We start from the raw sequence: 14,924 nt of genomic DNA, 5'->3' as shown, positions 1-14,924 counted from the left end.
AATAAAAACACATACAAAAATACAAGCCCCATTTTTTTATTAGATTCAACAAAAACAAAATTACTTTAAAAGAAGTTTCCCACCAGTATCTGTGCTTGACCAGCAACCTGTGGTGTTAGTAACTTATGGTACAGGCATGGGTCTGAGGACTACACTCTGACAATGAAACCTTGCTTGATCGTGTATCCCATCCAGTCAGAACTGGTTCAAGATGTGGCTCCATTACCAATAGCAGGGTAGCCCTGGAAAGGTCATTTAGACTTTCTAAGCCCCAATTTACTCATTTGATCAGGTAAATAATACCTGTGTTTAGGCTTTGTAGGAGAACTCAATGTACTAACCCCTCAGGAGACACTCAAATGTTGGTAGAAACTGAACAACATAGTTTACATATTAAACAGATGGTCTCTGCTTCGTCATCTTACTGACTCGCCTTTTTTTCCATGAATAGACCGTGTTCAGTTGGTCATTAGGCATTTAAAGGACCCTGAAACCTTGTTTGATGGCCCTAAATGGAAGCACAGCTACTTGGAGACCCTTGACAAAGACCTGTCCCCTGAGAAGTGTACCCTCCTACTGAGCTGGCACCTCTACTAGGGTGGAAGGACTACATGAAGCAGTAAAGGAGTCATATGGTGCCTATTTACCCAGATGTGTCTGCAGTCAGATACTTCCATGTCCCAATGTGCTTAAACAACTGCAGAAGCATTAAAGCTGTCAGCTCAAAGTTTAGATTATTACTATAAAACCCAGGAAAGGTTGGCATGTAAACCACATTAAGCCAGATCAAGGACGGCAGTTTGTTCTTGGATTCATCATTGTAGCTACCATTTTCTGTAACTTTCCTATGCCAAACATACATGGCTTCAATTTTTACAACAATCCTGACGGATGACTCCTCTTAGAGATAAGGATACTAAGGTTCAGAAATGCTAAGCTGCCTACATCACAAAATGCCAGTTACTGGCTAGTTCTAAAATGCTAGCTAGGAACTTGTGCTCTTTAACACTTTTTACCACACCTGGAAGCAAAACCACTCCAGCCATGGTATCCAAATTAGTCTTTAAGTAAAAGAACAAAATCAAACTACTAGGCCTGGTCCCCAAAGTTACAAAAGTTGCAAAGTCAGTCTAAACCATCAAAAAGTACTTAAATGAAAAAGTGTCACTGTACCAGAGAAAAGTAGCCCCCACCATGAAAATGTCACTGAGGGTATTTTTAAATCTGGGCACACCATATCCACAATTAAAAAATATGGGGTTCAAAGATCCTATGTATCTGATATGAACTGTAATTCATTTTAACAAAGGCTTGGAGTTTGAAATCAAGATCACCTAATGGGCTCACTTAGGCTAATGCAATGAGTTTCAGCTCCTCTCCAAAAAAGGTCCTGAGATGATACGCTGCAGTTCTGCCCAAGTACATTCTATCTTTCTGCTCCAAGGAAGAAGGGCCTAAGAAAATCCATGAACGTAAAACCACTACCTGAAAAACATATATGCTGGTGACAGGAGGAAAAAAAAAAAAAAGCAGAAGAATTAAAATTTTATAAACCAGAGAGTGTGTTGTTTCTGTTAGGTAAAGGGATTTCTTCATATGTTATTTTAATAAAAGGGAATTTCATAGGTAAAAACCAATATTCAAAATTATAAAACAAATAGAACTGTCTGTGTATAATCACTGCATCAAAAATTTGCAAGAGACTGAACAGAAATTCTTTAGTTGCTGAATGTGGTTTGAAGGGGTAATAAAACCTTTTTACGGCTAAAGCAAGAGTCTGATTTCCTGTTGGCCCAAAAATAGACGTTTCATTTCCCAAGTAAGTAGGCTCTCCACTGTAAAGAAATATTCTTGTGTAGTTGGTTTCTATCTTCTTGAACTCTGCTCCAAGTTCAGCCAACTTGTTATACGTCCTTAACACAAATTTGGAACAGTCGTAGGATTCAAACCATGTCTCCGCCCCCTTTTCTGGGCTGGCCTGGACGGTCCATGTCTCATAATAAATCCCTGTTTCATTGTCCCATTTTACCCACTTTGCCATCTTGTTAAATGTGTTTCCTAGTTAAAAAAAAAAAAAAAAATTTCCTATGTGAACATCAAAGCCAATCATTAGTCTTATGTCAAATGTTCTAACCTGATTAAGGTCATGAATAAATAATATTAAATTATTAAATTATTTGTAATATCAGTTCCAAACCTGTACTCACAATAGGAATCCAAGCTTAGCCAATTTTCATTCCATTTTTCAAAGCACAAGGTATTTCTGAATTGTAAACCTTAGATATAATAGGGGTATCAAGTCTTACATACCAATTCTGTAATCATTTAAGCTATAAATAAAAGCAAAATCATAGACATGCAGAAGCCCTCTTTACCCCACCCAACAAATCTTGGATTCAAAGGTAAAGAAAGAAAACAAGGAAAAATTGTGGGTAGAGGGAAAAGTGAGTGGGGCAAAGGCAGTGTAAGAATGGAGGAGGGTGAAACGCAGGGCTTTTCTGTCACAAACCATTGCATATGTACAGTACGAACGGCAGCCGGAGGAACAGCTACTTTAGAAGGCTGACCTACTAATGTTACAAGAGAAAGTACCACACCCTGTCCACCCTGAATATCTGGTATTTCCTTTTTCTTTTTGTACTTGTAACTGTTCGGATTCTGCTCACAACCTTCCCACTAACCATACAAATTCTCCCAATGAATCAACTAAACTGGAAATGTTTTCGGCCACGTTCGTGGCCTATTACAGACTCCGGAACAGCTCACACTCTCCTACGACCTTGTACCCGACCAAAGGAATCTCTCCAAATGTTAACAAAACACCATACTTTGCATGGTTACAACCTCATCTGGGCATTTACAGTGCCTAATAGAGCTTCACTACAGCATTTCAATTTGTCACCATTTATGTGAACCTTTCTTAAGTGCTCCAACTTGAGTCCATGAAATCAATATTTCATGTCCTATAAAATGAATACAGCGGCTGCCTTTATCAATTTTTTAGAATTAAAACTGTGGAATAATATAAAGCTTGTTTTCTTTTTGTTGTTGTTGTTGTTTATTTATTTTTGAGAAAAAGAGACAGCATGAGCAGTTGAGGGGCAGAGAAAGAGGGAGAGAGGGAGACCAGAACCCAAAGCAGGCTCCAGGATCTGAGCTGTCAGCACAGAGCCCGATGTGGGGCTCGAACCACAAGATCGTGACCTGAGCTGAAGTCAGTTGCTTAACAGATGGAGCCACCCAGGCGCCCTTAAAGCTTGTTTTCTTAGAACTGGAGATACTGTTCTTAGTGTTCTTCAACCTTAAAAAGTTACTGCTGTAATTAAGAGAGAATACTTCAAAACACTATTCTGTAACATGAGAAAATGTCAATGAACAGGATTAATCACAAAGCAGACGGAAAACTTGAAAGATTTAAGTACTAGCATATTAGTACTATTTTACATGAAATAGTGATCACTTGTTCATATCATATACTGATGTCAGAAGGAAGAGTTTTCAGATAATGAAATAGGTGGACAAGGAGAAAAGAGCAATGTGAACTGGCCTGGGATGAAAAAAAAAAAGTATCACACTGAGCACTGTTAAAAGAGAAACGGGCTTTGATACTGCTTGGGATGGTTTGGGGCATATTAATTAGAAAGAAGGAAGGAAGATTAGAAAACAGCATGGTGTAGAGTTAAAAGATCCCCAGATTACATTTAAGACACAATGCTATTCCTGGTTCTGCATCCAGATCTGTGACTGGCAAGTCATGCTACCTGGCTGACCCTCAAATCCTTATTTTTAAAAGGAAGAAGAGTGTTTTCTCCTCCCCACTGAGCTGTGAGATAACATGCTCCAAAATGCTTTGTAAAGGGCTATCCAAGTGGAAAGCTTGATAACTTCCTCAAGGTCTTTGGCTCACTGAATAATTCTTATCACAAACAGTGCTTTCATTTCAGATATTTCCACTTTCTTGGAGAACAACAATTATAATGCAGAGCTCTCTAAATCATATGGGCAAGCTCCCTACCTCCAGAATGCAATGGCAGTCTCATCCCCGTTCTACACATGACGTAATGAGTCAAAGTAAAAATATGACCCAAGGTCACATACCAGTTTCTGATAAAAGTTCTGAACTCCTTTCTTTAGCATTAACCAACAATGCAACACATGCAGCAAAATTCTAAGTGTTTCAGCAACTTTCCAATACATCCAAAAGAACAGAAAATCTCAAAGATAAAGTATTTTGATTGCTCAAGGAGCCTCAAATGCTAAGATTGTATGCGTTTTGGGAAGCAATGTAGAGAAGTAGTTAAGAAAATGGCCAATAAAGCTTCACTGCCAGAGTTAGGGTCCCACCTACTTCTTGGTTGTGTGATTTTAACCACTTTGTGCCTCACTTTAGCCATCTGTAAAATGAGGAAAATAACAGTAACTATCTCAGGGGGTTGTTGTGATGATAAATGACATGATATAGGTAAAGCACTCGGAACACTGCTGGACCCAGAGTAAGTCCCCATGAGTGGTAGCTGTTATTATTTCTTGACATAAAAACATTTTGTCATCACTCAAAGTCTTTTTCCAGATACATTTTACAGGTCCTTTGATCAAATATTTTCACAGGCATTTTGTGGATTTTCTTCCACATATTTATTTAGAAAGTCCAATTCAACTGCAGAAAACATTTTACCATTTCATTTTTCACTATGGAATAGAGGAGATACACTACTCATCACCTAAAGGTGACGTTTTGCAGGGAGCCTGGGTGGCCAGTCAGTTGAGCATCTGACTTCGGCTCAGATCATGATCTTGCAGTCTGTGAGTTCAAGCCGCACATCGGGCTCTGTTGACAGTTCAGAGCCTGGAGCCTGCTTCAGATTCTGTATCTCCCTCTCTCTCTGCCCCTCCCCTTCTCACGCTCTCTCTCTCTCTCTCAAAAATAAATAAACATTAAAAAAAGAAAACTAAAGGTAACGTTTTGCATGAGTAATAGTTTGGATCAAACCTTTCTGCTTCCAGAAGTACATTTTGTAAACTGACCTCTAAAGAGTAGAACATGACCGAAATGCCTCAAGGAAAGCAATTTTTTTCATTTGGATATCGATGTAATCATCAAACAAATGCCGTATTTTTGAAACTTACCTGGTATAGTTGCTACTTGAACTAATGTCCCATTTTCCTTCCAGTGAATATCATCAATTCCTTCAAAAAAGCATGCAGCTCCTTGATTACACCAGAAAGGGGCATTCATTTCAGGTCGGAGATGGGGAAATGTGCAATTTCCAAGTTGGAAAAGTTCGTACCATTCCATTGTGTAGTTCTGGCCAGTTAAAGTACTCTTGAATCCAATGGCATCATGCATAATTTTCTGTGTAAAGACCATACGTGTATGAAAGCATCTGTGAAGTAACCACTGGTCCAGGAGCCAGATGGGAGAAAACGTAATATGTCACAACTGTATATCAAGTAGAACGACTCAGCTGTTCCTCTTCCATGTTGCTATTCTTGTGTCCACTCTGTGGCTCCTCCAATTCCAGGCCCTCTTCCACTCTGGTTTTGACCATTGCTGCTTATCTCAGATATGCTATATGGACACACTCTTAATTTCTTTCCACTTTAAAATGGGTTGGAGAAGCTCCATTTCCTGAGCCACAGGCTCAGGAAGTCTACACGCTTCACAGGGTGACAGAGGCTCAACTGGTGAGCTAAGCCAGGAAAATGTGTATAGCAGGGACTGGAAATGAAGCGTCTCCTGCCTGCCTTGCCCGTTCCGCTGGGCGCCTCCTCCTTTCTTACTTTCCAGGAGCTAGGTACAGGAGTTGGGTATGGAATCCGATTATTAAAAAGAGATTAAAGCAACTGCATTTGTTACTGTCAGAATCACAAAACATGATAATATTTTTTGACTACTCATTTTAAATACGCCAAGAGGAACAGCAATTATACATGATCTAAAATCAGCCCTTTGAACAGCGATTATTCCCTCAAATCCACTTAATAAATAATTTAATTAACCAAAGTTACAAGATCAAGATGCAGCCTTACCAGGTGTCCCAGGAGATTCCCATATTTAAATTCCCATACTGGGGCTTGTAACCGAAAGACTTCAATGACATCATCATCTTTCATAATTGGGATAGGTGAGCCGGTTGGACAGAAAGTGTATTTAGCTTGACAATAAGGATCTGGTTCTGGGCGGAAGGAAAAGCGTCTAATAAAGAAAAAAGAAACCACAAACTTAGATTCCAACAGGAATTTGGTTCTTCTTGCACATTTTAGAATCCAGATTTTAGTATCACCATCAATAACAATTTCAGAGAAAACATTCAAAGGTTATAGTGTTTAAACATTTTGTTGTTCTGTCAACAACTCCGACGAAGTCTTTAATAGCAAATGATATATTACAAGCACTTTGATAAAGGCATGCTTCCCTGTTATCTGCTCTCATTGTGAGAATTTTGAACACAGGGGCCATATCTTAGAATGTCTATAGGTCCACAATTATTTATAGACAAACATTCACTGAATAAAGGAATATTTTTCAAATGACATTTAATTTCGCAAACAATCCACATGTTAAGATTATTTCAAAATAATTATGATTAAATAGAATATATTTTCTATTTTATTTTTTTAATGTTTATTAATGTTTATTTATTTTTAAGACAGAGAGAGACAGAAGCACGAGCAGGGGAGGGGCAGAGAGACAGGGAGACACAGAATCTGAACCAAGCTCCAGGCTCTGAGCTGTCAGCACAGAGCCCAACATGGGGCTCGAACTCATCACCTGTGAGATCATGACTTGAGCTGAAGTCAGATGCTTAAGCGATTGAGCCACCACCCAGGCGCCCCACTATATTTTCTATTTTCTTAAGAATTAACCAACAGGGGGTGCCTGGGTGGCTCAGTTAAGTGTCTGATTCTTTTTTTTTTTTTTAATGTTTATTTATATTTGAGAGAGAGAGAGAACGAACAGGGGAGGGGCAGAGAGAGGGAGACACAGAACTTGATGTGGGTTCCAGGCTCAGTGCTATCAGCACAGTGCTATCAGCACAGAGCCTGAAGTGGGGTTCGAACTCACAAACCATGAGATCATGACCCGAGCCGAAGTCGAATGCTTAGCTGACTGAGCCACCCAGGCGCCCCAAGTGTCTGATTCTTGATTTCAGCTCAGGTATGATCTCATAGTTCCTGGGTTTGAGCCCCATGTCTGACTCTGCATTGAGAGTGCAGAGCCTTCTTGGGATTCTCTCTTTCCCTCAAAATAAATAAACATAAAAAAAAATTAACCGACAGGAGTGTCCCTCTATTTGCTAGATGGAATGCTGCCCAATTCGTGAATCATTTAATAAAGCCAATTAGAGTTTAAAATAAAAAAAAAAAATTGGGGCACCTGGGTGGCTCAGTTGGTTAAGTGTCCAACTTTGGCTCAGGTCATGATCTTGTGGTTTGTGGGTTTGAGCCCTGTGTCTGTGTTGACAGCTTGAAGCCTGGAGCCTGATTCAGATTCTGTGTCTCCCTCTCTTTCTCTGCCCCTCCCCTGCTCTCTCTGTCTCTCAAAAATGAATGAACGTTAAAAAAAAATTAAAATTAAAAAAAAAATAGCCAGCGATCAATAGATATTTACTAAGGATCTACTATATGTAGGACACTATACTAGGAAGGAGGGAAACAAAATTAAAATGATGTTCCTTTCCTCAAGGACATTTAGGTGGGGACTGGGAAGACATTAAATAAGTAGTATGGCGCAGTGTGGTGAGTGCTAAAGAAATATACAAAGTCCTATGGGCACAAAAAAGAGAGAAATCACTTTTACCTGATGTGGAATGGGTGGGGGTGAGAAGAGCAAAGAAAGGGATGAAGATCTGGCTTAGGCTTTTAAAATACTTTCGATGGTTAGGACATAAAAGGGACAATATTAAGGCTTATAAGACAGTAGGTAAATAATGCTGGAATTCAGGCTTCAAGGTAGGAGAGACAGGCAGGGACTGTCATTTTGCACTGATGCAGTGTGAACCGCACCACGGGACTCCTACAGCCCGTGAGGGCTGAGCCCAAGAGTGAGCTTAAAGGATTTTAAGTAGCAGACCTGATATGACTGAATTTGCTAGGAAACAAACCTTATTTGTATGAGTTACAGGAGAGCTGTGAGAGAAGCGAAATTAAGGCAGAGGTCAATTAGGAGGTTATAGCAATAATGTAACAAGAAGAGAAGGCCCCCAGAGAGAGCCAAGGCAGTAAGAGGAGAGGAGGGACTACTGCTGAAGTCGGCTCAACAGACACTTACTGGTCACCTTCCATATTTGGCAAGAGAAAGACGGAAGAAAGAAAGACACTGCTTCTATCTATCTTCTAGGCACCATGGATCTCTAAAATTTTAGGCAGATCTATTTTTTTACAGTCTTAACACATCAACAAAAAATTCTATTTTAAGAAATTAATATCTTGATGTTAGCCAAGAGTATTAACAACCCCCCAATGTTTATGAAACTTACACATACTTCCTTGTTTTTATAGATGCTCAACGGGTTGTTTAAACACGTAACTATTTAGTTTTCACTTGCTTGAAGCAAAATCTTTTAGGTCAAAGGTAATTTCAAAAGCATAACTTAATAAAGTTAAATTTTATTATATTCAGTTGAGAAGACTAAATGAGGACAGGTACTTAATACTTAAAACTTTTATAGAAACCCTAAGGTATCGTCAATACCTTGCCCTAACTATAAATCAAGTAGTTTTGCATTTACAATCCCTTCCTTATTTTACTGAACATTTAATTTTACTTCTTATGAACGTTTTATTAACTTTTTCTTTTCAAGAAAACCCAAACTTCTCTTTTCATATATACCAAGCAAAACAAGGAAGTGGTGCAAACCATTCCAGTGAACAGAATACACTCCTATCCACGCTTGACAATAGCTGACATTTATTAGATTTAATCCTCTAACAAGCCTGGGGGAAATGCTGTTACCATTCCTACTTTCTTTAAAAAAATATATATATTTTTTAATGTTTATTTATTTTTTAAGGAGAGAGAGACAGAGTGTGAGCCAGGGAGGGGCAGAGAGAGAGGGAGACACAGAATCTGAAGCAGGCTCCAGGCTGTCAGCACAGAGTCCCCACGCGCAGGCCTTGAACTCACAGACACTGAGATCATGGCCTGAACCAAAATCGGAAGCCTGAGGACTGAGCCATCAAGGCGCCCCATCCACTCCTACTTTCTAGGGCAGGTCACATGGGCACAGAGACACTGAATCACGTTGCCAATTTCAAAAGCTAGTGCTGGTGGTGCCTGATTTGACTGGAACCCAGTACTCATTCCTGACCACTAGGTTATCCTGCCTCCCCGCTCACTATTTTGTCATCCGAAATAGCCGTGTTTTCAAAATCTGTTGGCCTTTCGCCTGCTTGATGTTAGCAGCGTGTTTTCTTTCTGTTTAGCCACCTGAACATCTAAGGCCGCGTAGATACTCTTCTAGGTCAAAGGCTCCAATCAGCTCCACAGATGTGCAGTCTCTGTCCTCGTCTTAAGACCACATCCTACACCCAGACTGAAAATGGGGGACACACGAGGTCACCAACCCTTCCGGTGAGCCCCGGACAAAGGGAGCGGGGAATTCCCAGGACGCGTGACTTTTACGGCTAAAAATGGAAATTCCCAGAGAACCAAGACCAGTAGGTCATGTTGTATATTGTGCCAATGGGTACGTACTCGTGATAACTAATGACATGCATGACGTCAAGTAATAAGCACGATATTCAAGGTCTCCTCAAACCATTCAAAGAGTTGATTACTTGCATCTAGAAGTCACTCAAATAAAATTACATTACTCCCGTTTCTTCCATGACTCCGGCCTGCCCTGAGCCTAAGCCACCTAGAAAGCAGTTCAAGTGTCCCAAGAGGAAGAAAGGGCCTGGGCGACGCGCAGCGAACAGCTGAGAGCCCAGCGCTCTCAACTGGGTCCTCCACCGCGCCGCGAGCGCCGCCTCCGCCTCCCGACCCCGGCACCCCGCCCCGCCAGTGCGCGCGTCCGCCCCGCCACGCCCGCGCGCCGCGCGCACTCACTTGTAGGGCACGGGCCACTGGCGCCGGGAGGAGCCCGCCGCGGCCAACGCCAGCCACAGCAGCCCCAGGGCCCAGCGCCAAAGCGCGCACCCCGGGGCCGCGCCCGCGGGCTTCTGCTCCGCGGCCCCCCGGCCAGCGCTCCCCGCCTGCGCCATGTGGCGGCTCCCGGTGCTTCCGGCGCCTCCCGAGCCCGGCGACGCGAAGGGCCCGCGAGCTGAGCATGCGCGCGGAACCCCGCCCCCCGCGAGCCGTGTGACCCCTGGACTGGGCCACTTTGGTCGGCCGGGTCCCGCCCTCTCCCTGACCGGAGACTGCGGCGCGGGGCGCCTGCCTGGGGGTGAGGCACTGGAGCCCCGCAGTGCAGCCATTTCCCCTGCCTTCGGCAGACCGTGCCGCGGCGCTGGGGCCCGGCACCCTGGCGCACTCCATCCGCGCCGTGGGGCCTCCTTTTTCTGAAACTGACTCATAATGCCTTGTTCTTCTGGCCCCGCGTCTGTGTAGAGATCACCGCGTGTTTGGAGCTGTTTTCTGACCTCTGCGCAGTAACTACCAGCCAAACCAAACCAAACCAAGAAACCAATCCAACTTTGGGCTCTTCCTTTGGCTTCTCTAGCACGGAACTCTTACGCTGCCACACAGGGCCCAGACTAGGTGACAACAAACATTTGAGTATAAGAATCATTATTTGGAGGTGGTGGTGCAGTGAGGAAGACAATAATGGAGGAATGACTGGTCCCACCCCTCTCCCCCCCCCCCCCCCCCGTCTTAAGCCAGTGAGAACAATGGCCAGCACTTACTATATACAGCCCATAATACTACTCTAAATGCTTTAATTTATTTATTTTGAGAGAGCGAGCATGTGCAAGCAGGAGAGGGGCAAAGAGAGGTAAGAGAATTCCAAGCAGGCTCCACGCTGTCAGCACAGAGCCCAGTGCAGGACTTCCTCTCACAAACCGGGAAATCATGACCTGAGCCGAAATCAAGAGTCAGATGCTTAACCAACTGAGCCACCCAGGTACCCCTAAATGCTCGGTAATGCCCTCGGCCCCTTATCCCCAGATGGTCTTCCTTGTTGGGCTCTACCACGTGAACAGAGAAGATTCTGCATTACCCTTTCTTTGACCTTTCATCCACTTGAAGACAATGGGATCAACTGCCTTGTTTCTGGTGAGATATTTGTGGCCTGTCATACTTTTATACAAAGATACTGACTTATGTCTGTAAGTAGTGCATTAAAAGTGTAATAACTTATAGTCACGTTTTTCTTTTTTTTTTTTTTACAAGAGAGCAGCATGCCTTCACTTCACCCACAACATGAGTGAACCACCTCATGGTATTTGTAAGCATAATGGAATAAGTGAGGTGGCTGCAGTGGCCATAGGTGACCACCAATGACCCTTGCTGGGGATGGCAGGAGCATGGGGTGCTTCCCTAAGCATACAAGGTTTTCTGAGGGCTGATGGGAATTAGTTCTCCCCTAACCCTCCCCGCACCCTCACACCCCATCCCCCCCACCTTTGACCACTTGCTGCACTGGGTTGAGGAATTCTGTGGAGATCCAAGCAGGGCACCATTTTAACACCCATTTATCTAAGTGTTTAGGTGGCTCCAATCCTAGCTCTCCTCCATATACCATGGCCCAGTTCAAAATCACGTAGCCTAAACTAAGCCTCTCCAAAGACCCACAAAAAGTGAGGGCGTGGGGACACATCCTAGCTATAACAGCTGAAATTCCAATTTGAAGAGCACCAGGGCATTCCCACTGGGCATGTACTTGAACATGGCTTAAAACTGAGACACCTCTCCAGAGTAACAATTTACAAATAATGGAACACACACTAGAGGGCCACAGTGGAGCTTCCCATCCTACTCAAGACTTCCCAGAGCTGCATAAACAAGCTTCAAGTTGACCATAGTCAGTGGTGGGGATCTCCTCTCTTGGGACTGCAGTCTCTTCATTCCGTGACCAGGGAGCTCTAATGGCAAGAAAGCAGTTCCTCAAATTAGCCCTAAATCAGCCTCTCACTAGCTCCCATCTGCTGTGGTGTGGTTCTGCCTTCTGTTCCTTTTGGCTATGACCCCAGCACCCCAGGCTAAAGATGCTTGTAGACTATTGTTGCCTGATCCCTCATTGTGCAGTTCATGATTTTTAAACTTTGAAGATTTCATCAAAAAATAGGTTGAATTTTAATCCAATTTTTTCCTCTGGGTCCTTGCTCAGTTAGCTTAAGAACACTCAGAACATTACTGTAGTCTGATAAAATCATGTTTATCAACCATTGAACTGTTGCACACCAGCGGAACTGTATGGCATCTTCTTAAAGGAAAAAATAGAGTTATAGAATTCTGGGGCAGGGTAGAGTTAGGTGAAATTTAAGTTTTCATCTTCACTTCCACCTTAGGCAGATGGCTCTGATTAATTTCACAAAGCAACTGCAAGCCAGTCTGTTTTCCAGAATTATTGGTTTAAAAAGCCATCCACATTTTTTTTTTGCATCTTTCTTGACCTTCAGAATGTTTTAAGGGTTTTTTTTCTTCTTCTCTTTTTACTAATAATGGGTTGTATCTGTGCTTAGAATCTCTCCCATAGAGAGATCTGTCCCACAGACAGGAGATATTGCTCAATTTTGTAAAACCAAAACTACAGGGAAGAGAGAATGTTTAGAATATTAATATATATTTTAATCAAATACAAAGTTTAATAACAGGAAGCTAAGACATAGTCATACACTTTCTAGTCTTTTTTTAAAATAAAGTTTCTCTCTTTTTTTTTTGTTTGAGAGAGAGTGTGAGAGTGTGTAAGCATGGGAAGGGGCAGAGGGAGAGAGAGAGAATCTTAAGCAGACTCCACGCTCATGCAGGGCTCAATCCCTCGACTCTGGGATCATGACCTGAGCCAAAATCAAGAGTTGGATGCTCAACTGACTGAGCCACCCAGGCACCCATATGCTTTCAGGTCTTAATGATGCCTTCTCAGAAAGCCAAGGGACATTTGACTCAGACCAGTCTTGTCCAGTTCCTGGAGAAGTACACCTGCAAGTTTTGAGGTGGGATAGAAGTCAGTGAAGAAGGTAGGACACCAAGGCCCCCTAGTATACAGGTGCCCACCCTGAGCTTCCTTTCTTGCTTCCAAATCCTCATGGCTCCCAAGATCAGTGCCCATGCAGGATCCAACAGTTGGGGAAAGAGGAACGGTTTCTGATGGCAGACTGGGGGTGTCAATCCAGAACTTGGTTGGGCTGGATGTGTGAAGGTGGGTCAAGTAAGGGCTTCCAAATGGTCTACTTTGGGCTATTGGCATTTAAACCCTTGAGATTTTAACTCAGAGCCCTGAGTTTGTGAGTTTTATTTTCCGTTTGCTTTAGATCAGTCATTGCTAACCCTGCAAATGATGGAAGATTTTAAGGAGATTTTAAGACATACCACCATCCAAGATGGTGCTTCATTCCCAGAAATTCCCATGTAACTGTTCTGTTTGGGCCTCAAGTTGCCCAAGTGATTCTAATACGCAGCCAGGGTTGAGAATCCCTGCTTTAGAAAGATTTTAAAGCTAAATTTAATCAACCCTCCTATGGTTTTGAGCCCTATATGTTCCTATCTATAAAATTGGAACCTCTCTTATATCTCTTTAAAAATTGTGTACTCTTGAACAACATGGGTTTGAACTGCATGGGACCACTTATATGCAGAATTTTTTCAAATACAATACAGTACTGTCAATGTATTTTCTCTTATGATGTTCTTAACATTTTCTTTTCTCCTAGTTTACTGTATTGTTAGAGTGTAGTATATAATATATATAACATACAAAATATTTATTAATTGACAGTTTATGTTATCAGTAAGGTTTTTGGTCAACAGTAGTCTATTAGTAGTTAAGTTCTTGGGGAGTCAGAAGTTATACACAAAATTTTTTTAATGTTTATTTATTTTTGAGAGACAGAGAGACAGAGTGCAAGTGGGGGGGGGGGCAGAGAGAGAGGGAGACACAGAATCCAAAGCAGGCTCCAGGCTCTGAGCTGTCAGCACAGAGCCTGATGTGGGGTTTGAACTCACAGATTGTGAGATCATGACCCAAGCCGAAGTCAGAAGCCCAACTGACTGAGCCACCCAGGTGCCCCTATACACAAAATTTTTAAGAATGTTTATTTACTTATTTTAAGAGAGAGTGCACATATGTAAGCAGGGGAGGTGCAGGGAGGGAGAAAGAGAATCCCAAGCAGGCTCTGTGCCATCAGTACGGAGCTGGGTGCGGAACTCAGTCCCACGAACTGTGAAATCATGACCTGAGCTGAAATCAGGAGTCGGATGCTTAACTGCATGAACCATCCAAGTGCCCCAATAGATGAATTTTTGACTGCATAGGAGGTCAGTGTCCCTAACCCCTGTATTGTTCAAGGGTAAACTGTATACACACACACACACACACACACACACACACACACACACATTTCTGTATGTGTGTAGATAGATAGATAGATGTATTTGGAAAGCAACCTGTTTCTGTTCTACTTTCTTTCTAGAAGCTAATTTATAGCTCTTTTTTTCCCCTCTAGAAGTCCCCTGCAGTTTCTTTCTTGTGGCTGATATTTGTAGTTGGTGTTGGCCCTGAAGGCATACGGAATTACTTAGTGGTTTTCTGACTTTCCTTCCTGGTTTATTTAGGCTCTAAGATTGATTTGCTTGATTGTTTTCAAAGAGGCAATGACATCATTTGTTTTTATTTCTATTTTTGAAGGTGAAGCTATTTGCTCCTAATGCTGAGCAGATGTACATTGTTAATCACTTGAAAGGGAGCCCAACAGAAGAGAAGAGAAATGTACCAAAGGAAAGTGCCAGAAGAGCCCATGGGGGCCTACAAGATTTGGCAGAC

General features: G+C 42.4%; 1 protein-coding gene across 2 annotated transcripts; it reads right to left on the bottom strand.

Annotated features, from left to right (window-relative positions):
* On the bottom strand, positions 1-10,724 carry CLN5 (CLN5 intracellular trafficking protein). 2 transcript variants are annotated; one of them, XM_042978554.1, is made up of 4 exons: positions 10,052-10,724; positions 6,031-6,196; positions 5,128-5,398; positions 1-2,058 (listed from the first exon to the last, which is right to left on the bottom strand). In XM_042978554.1, exons 1-4 carry the CDS (start codon positions 10,516-10,518, stop codon positions 1,547-1,549), a joined length of 1,416 nt encoding a protein of 471 aa, XP_042834488.1. In that variant the 5' UTR covers positions 10,519-10,724; the 3' UTR covers positions 1-1,546. The 2 variants fall into 2 exon arrangements, with proteins under 2 accessions (XP_042834488.1, XP_042834493.1); XM_042978559.1 differs by having other exon boundaries at positions 5,128-5,353; positions 10,052-10,718.
* Between the last annotated feature and the right edge of the window lie 4,200 nt (positions 10,725-14,924).

The sequence above is a fragment of the Panthera tigris genome, chromosome A1 (genome assembly GCF_018350195.1).
Source record: "Panthera tigris isolate Pti1 chromosome A1, P.tigris_Pti1_mat1.1, whole genome shotgun sequence".
In the NCBI taxonomy this organism is placed as follows: Eukaryota; Metazoa; Chordata; class Mammalia; order Carnivora; family Felidae; genus Panthera; species Panthera tigris.
Note: the sequence above shows the minus strand (reverse complement) of the source record. Positions and strands in the feature narration are given on the sequence as shown.

What these genes read in the sequence shown, in the direction of transcription:
- CLN5 (XM_042978554.1), bottom strand. Translation starts at nt 10,518, where the DNA reads ATGAGTCAGTTTCAGAAAAAGGAGGCCCCACGGCGCGGATGGAGTGCG. An exon ending in CAGTGGCCCGTGCCCTACAA is followed by an intron (nt 6,197 to 10,051) that starts GTGAGTGCGCGC and finishes TTTCTTTATTAG; the next exon opens with ACGCTTTTCCTTCCGCCCAG. An exon ending in GGAATCTCCTGGGACACCTG is followed by an intron (nt 5,399 to 6,030) that starts GTAAGGCTGCAT and finishes CTCCTGGACCAG; the next exon opens with TGGTTACTTCACAGATGCTT.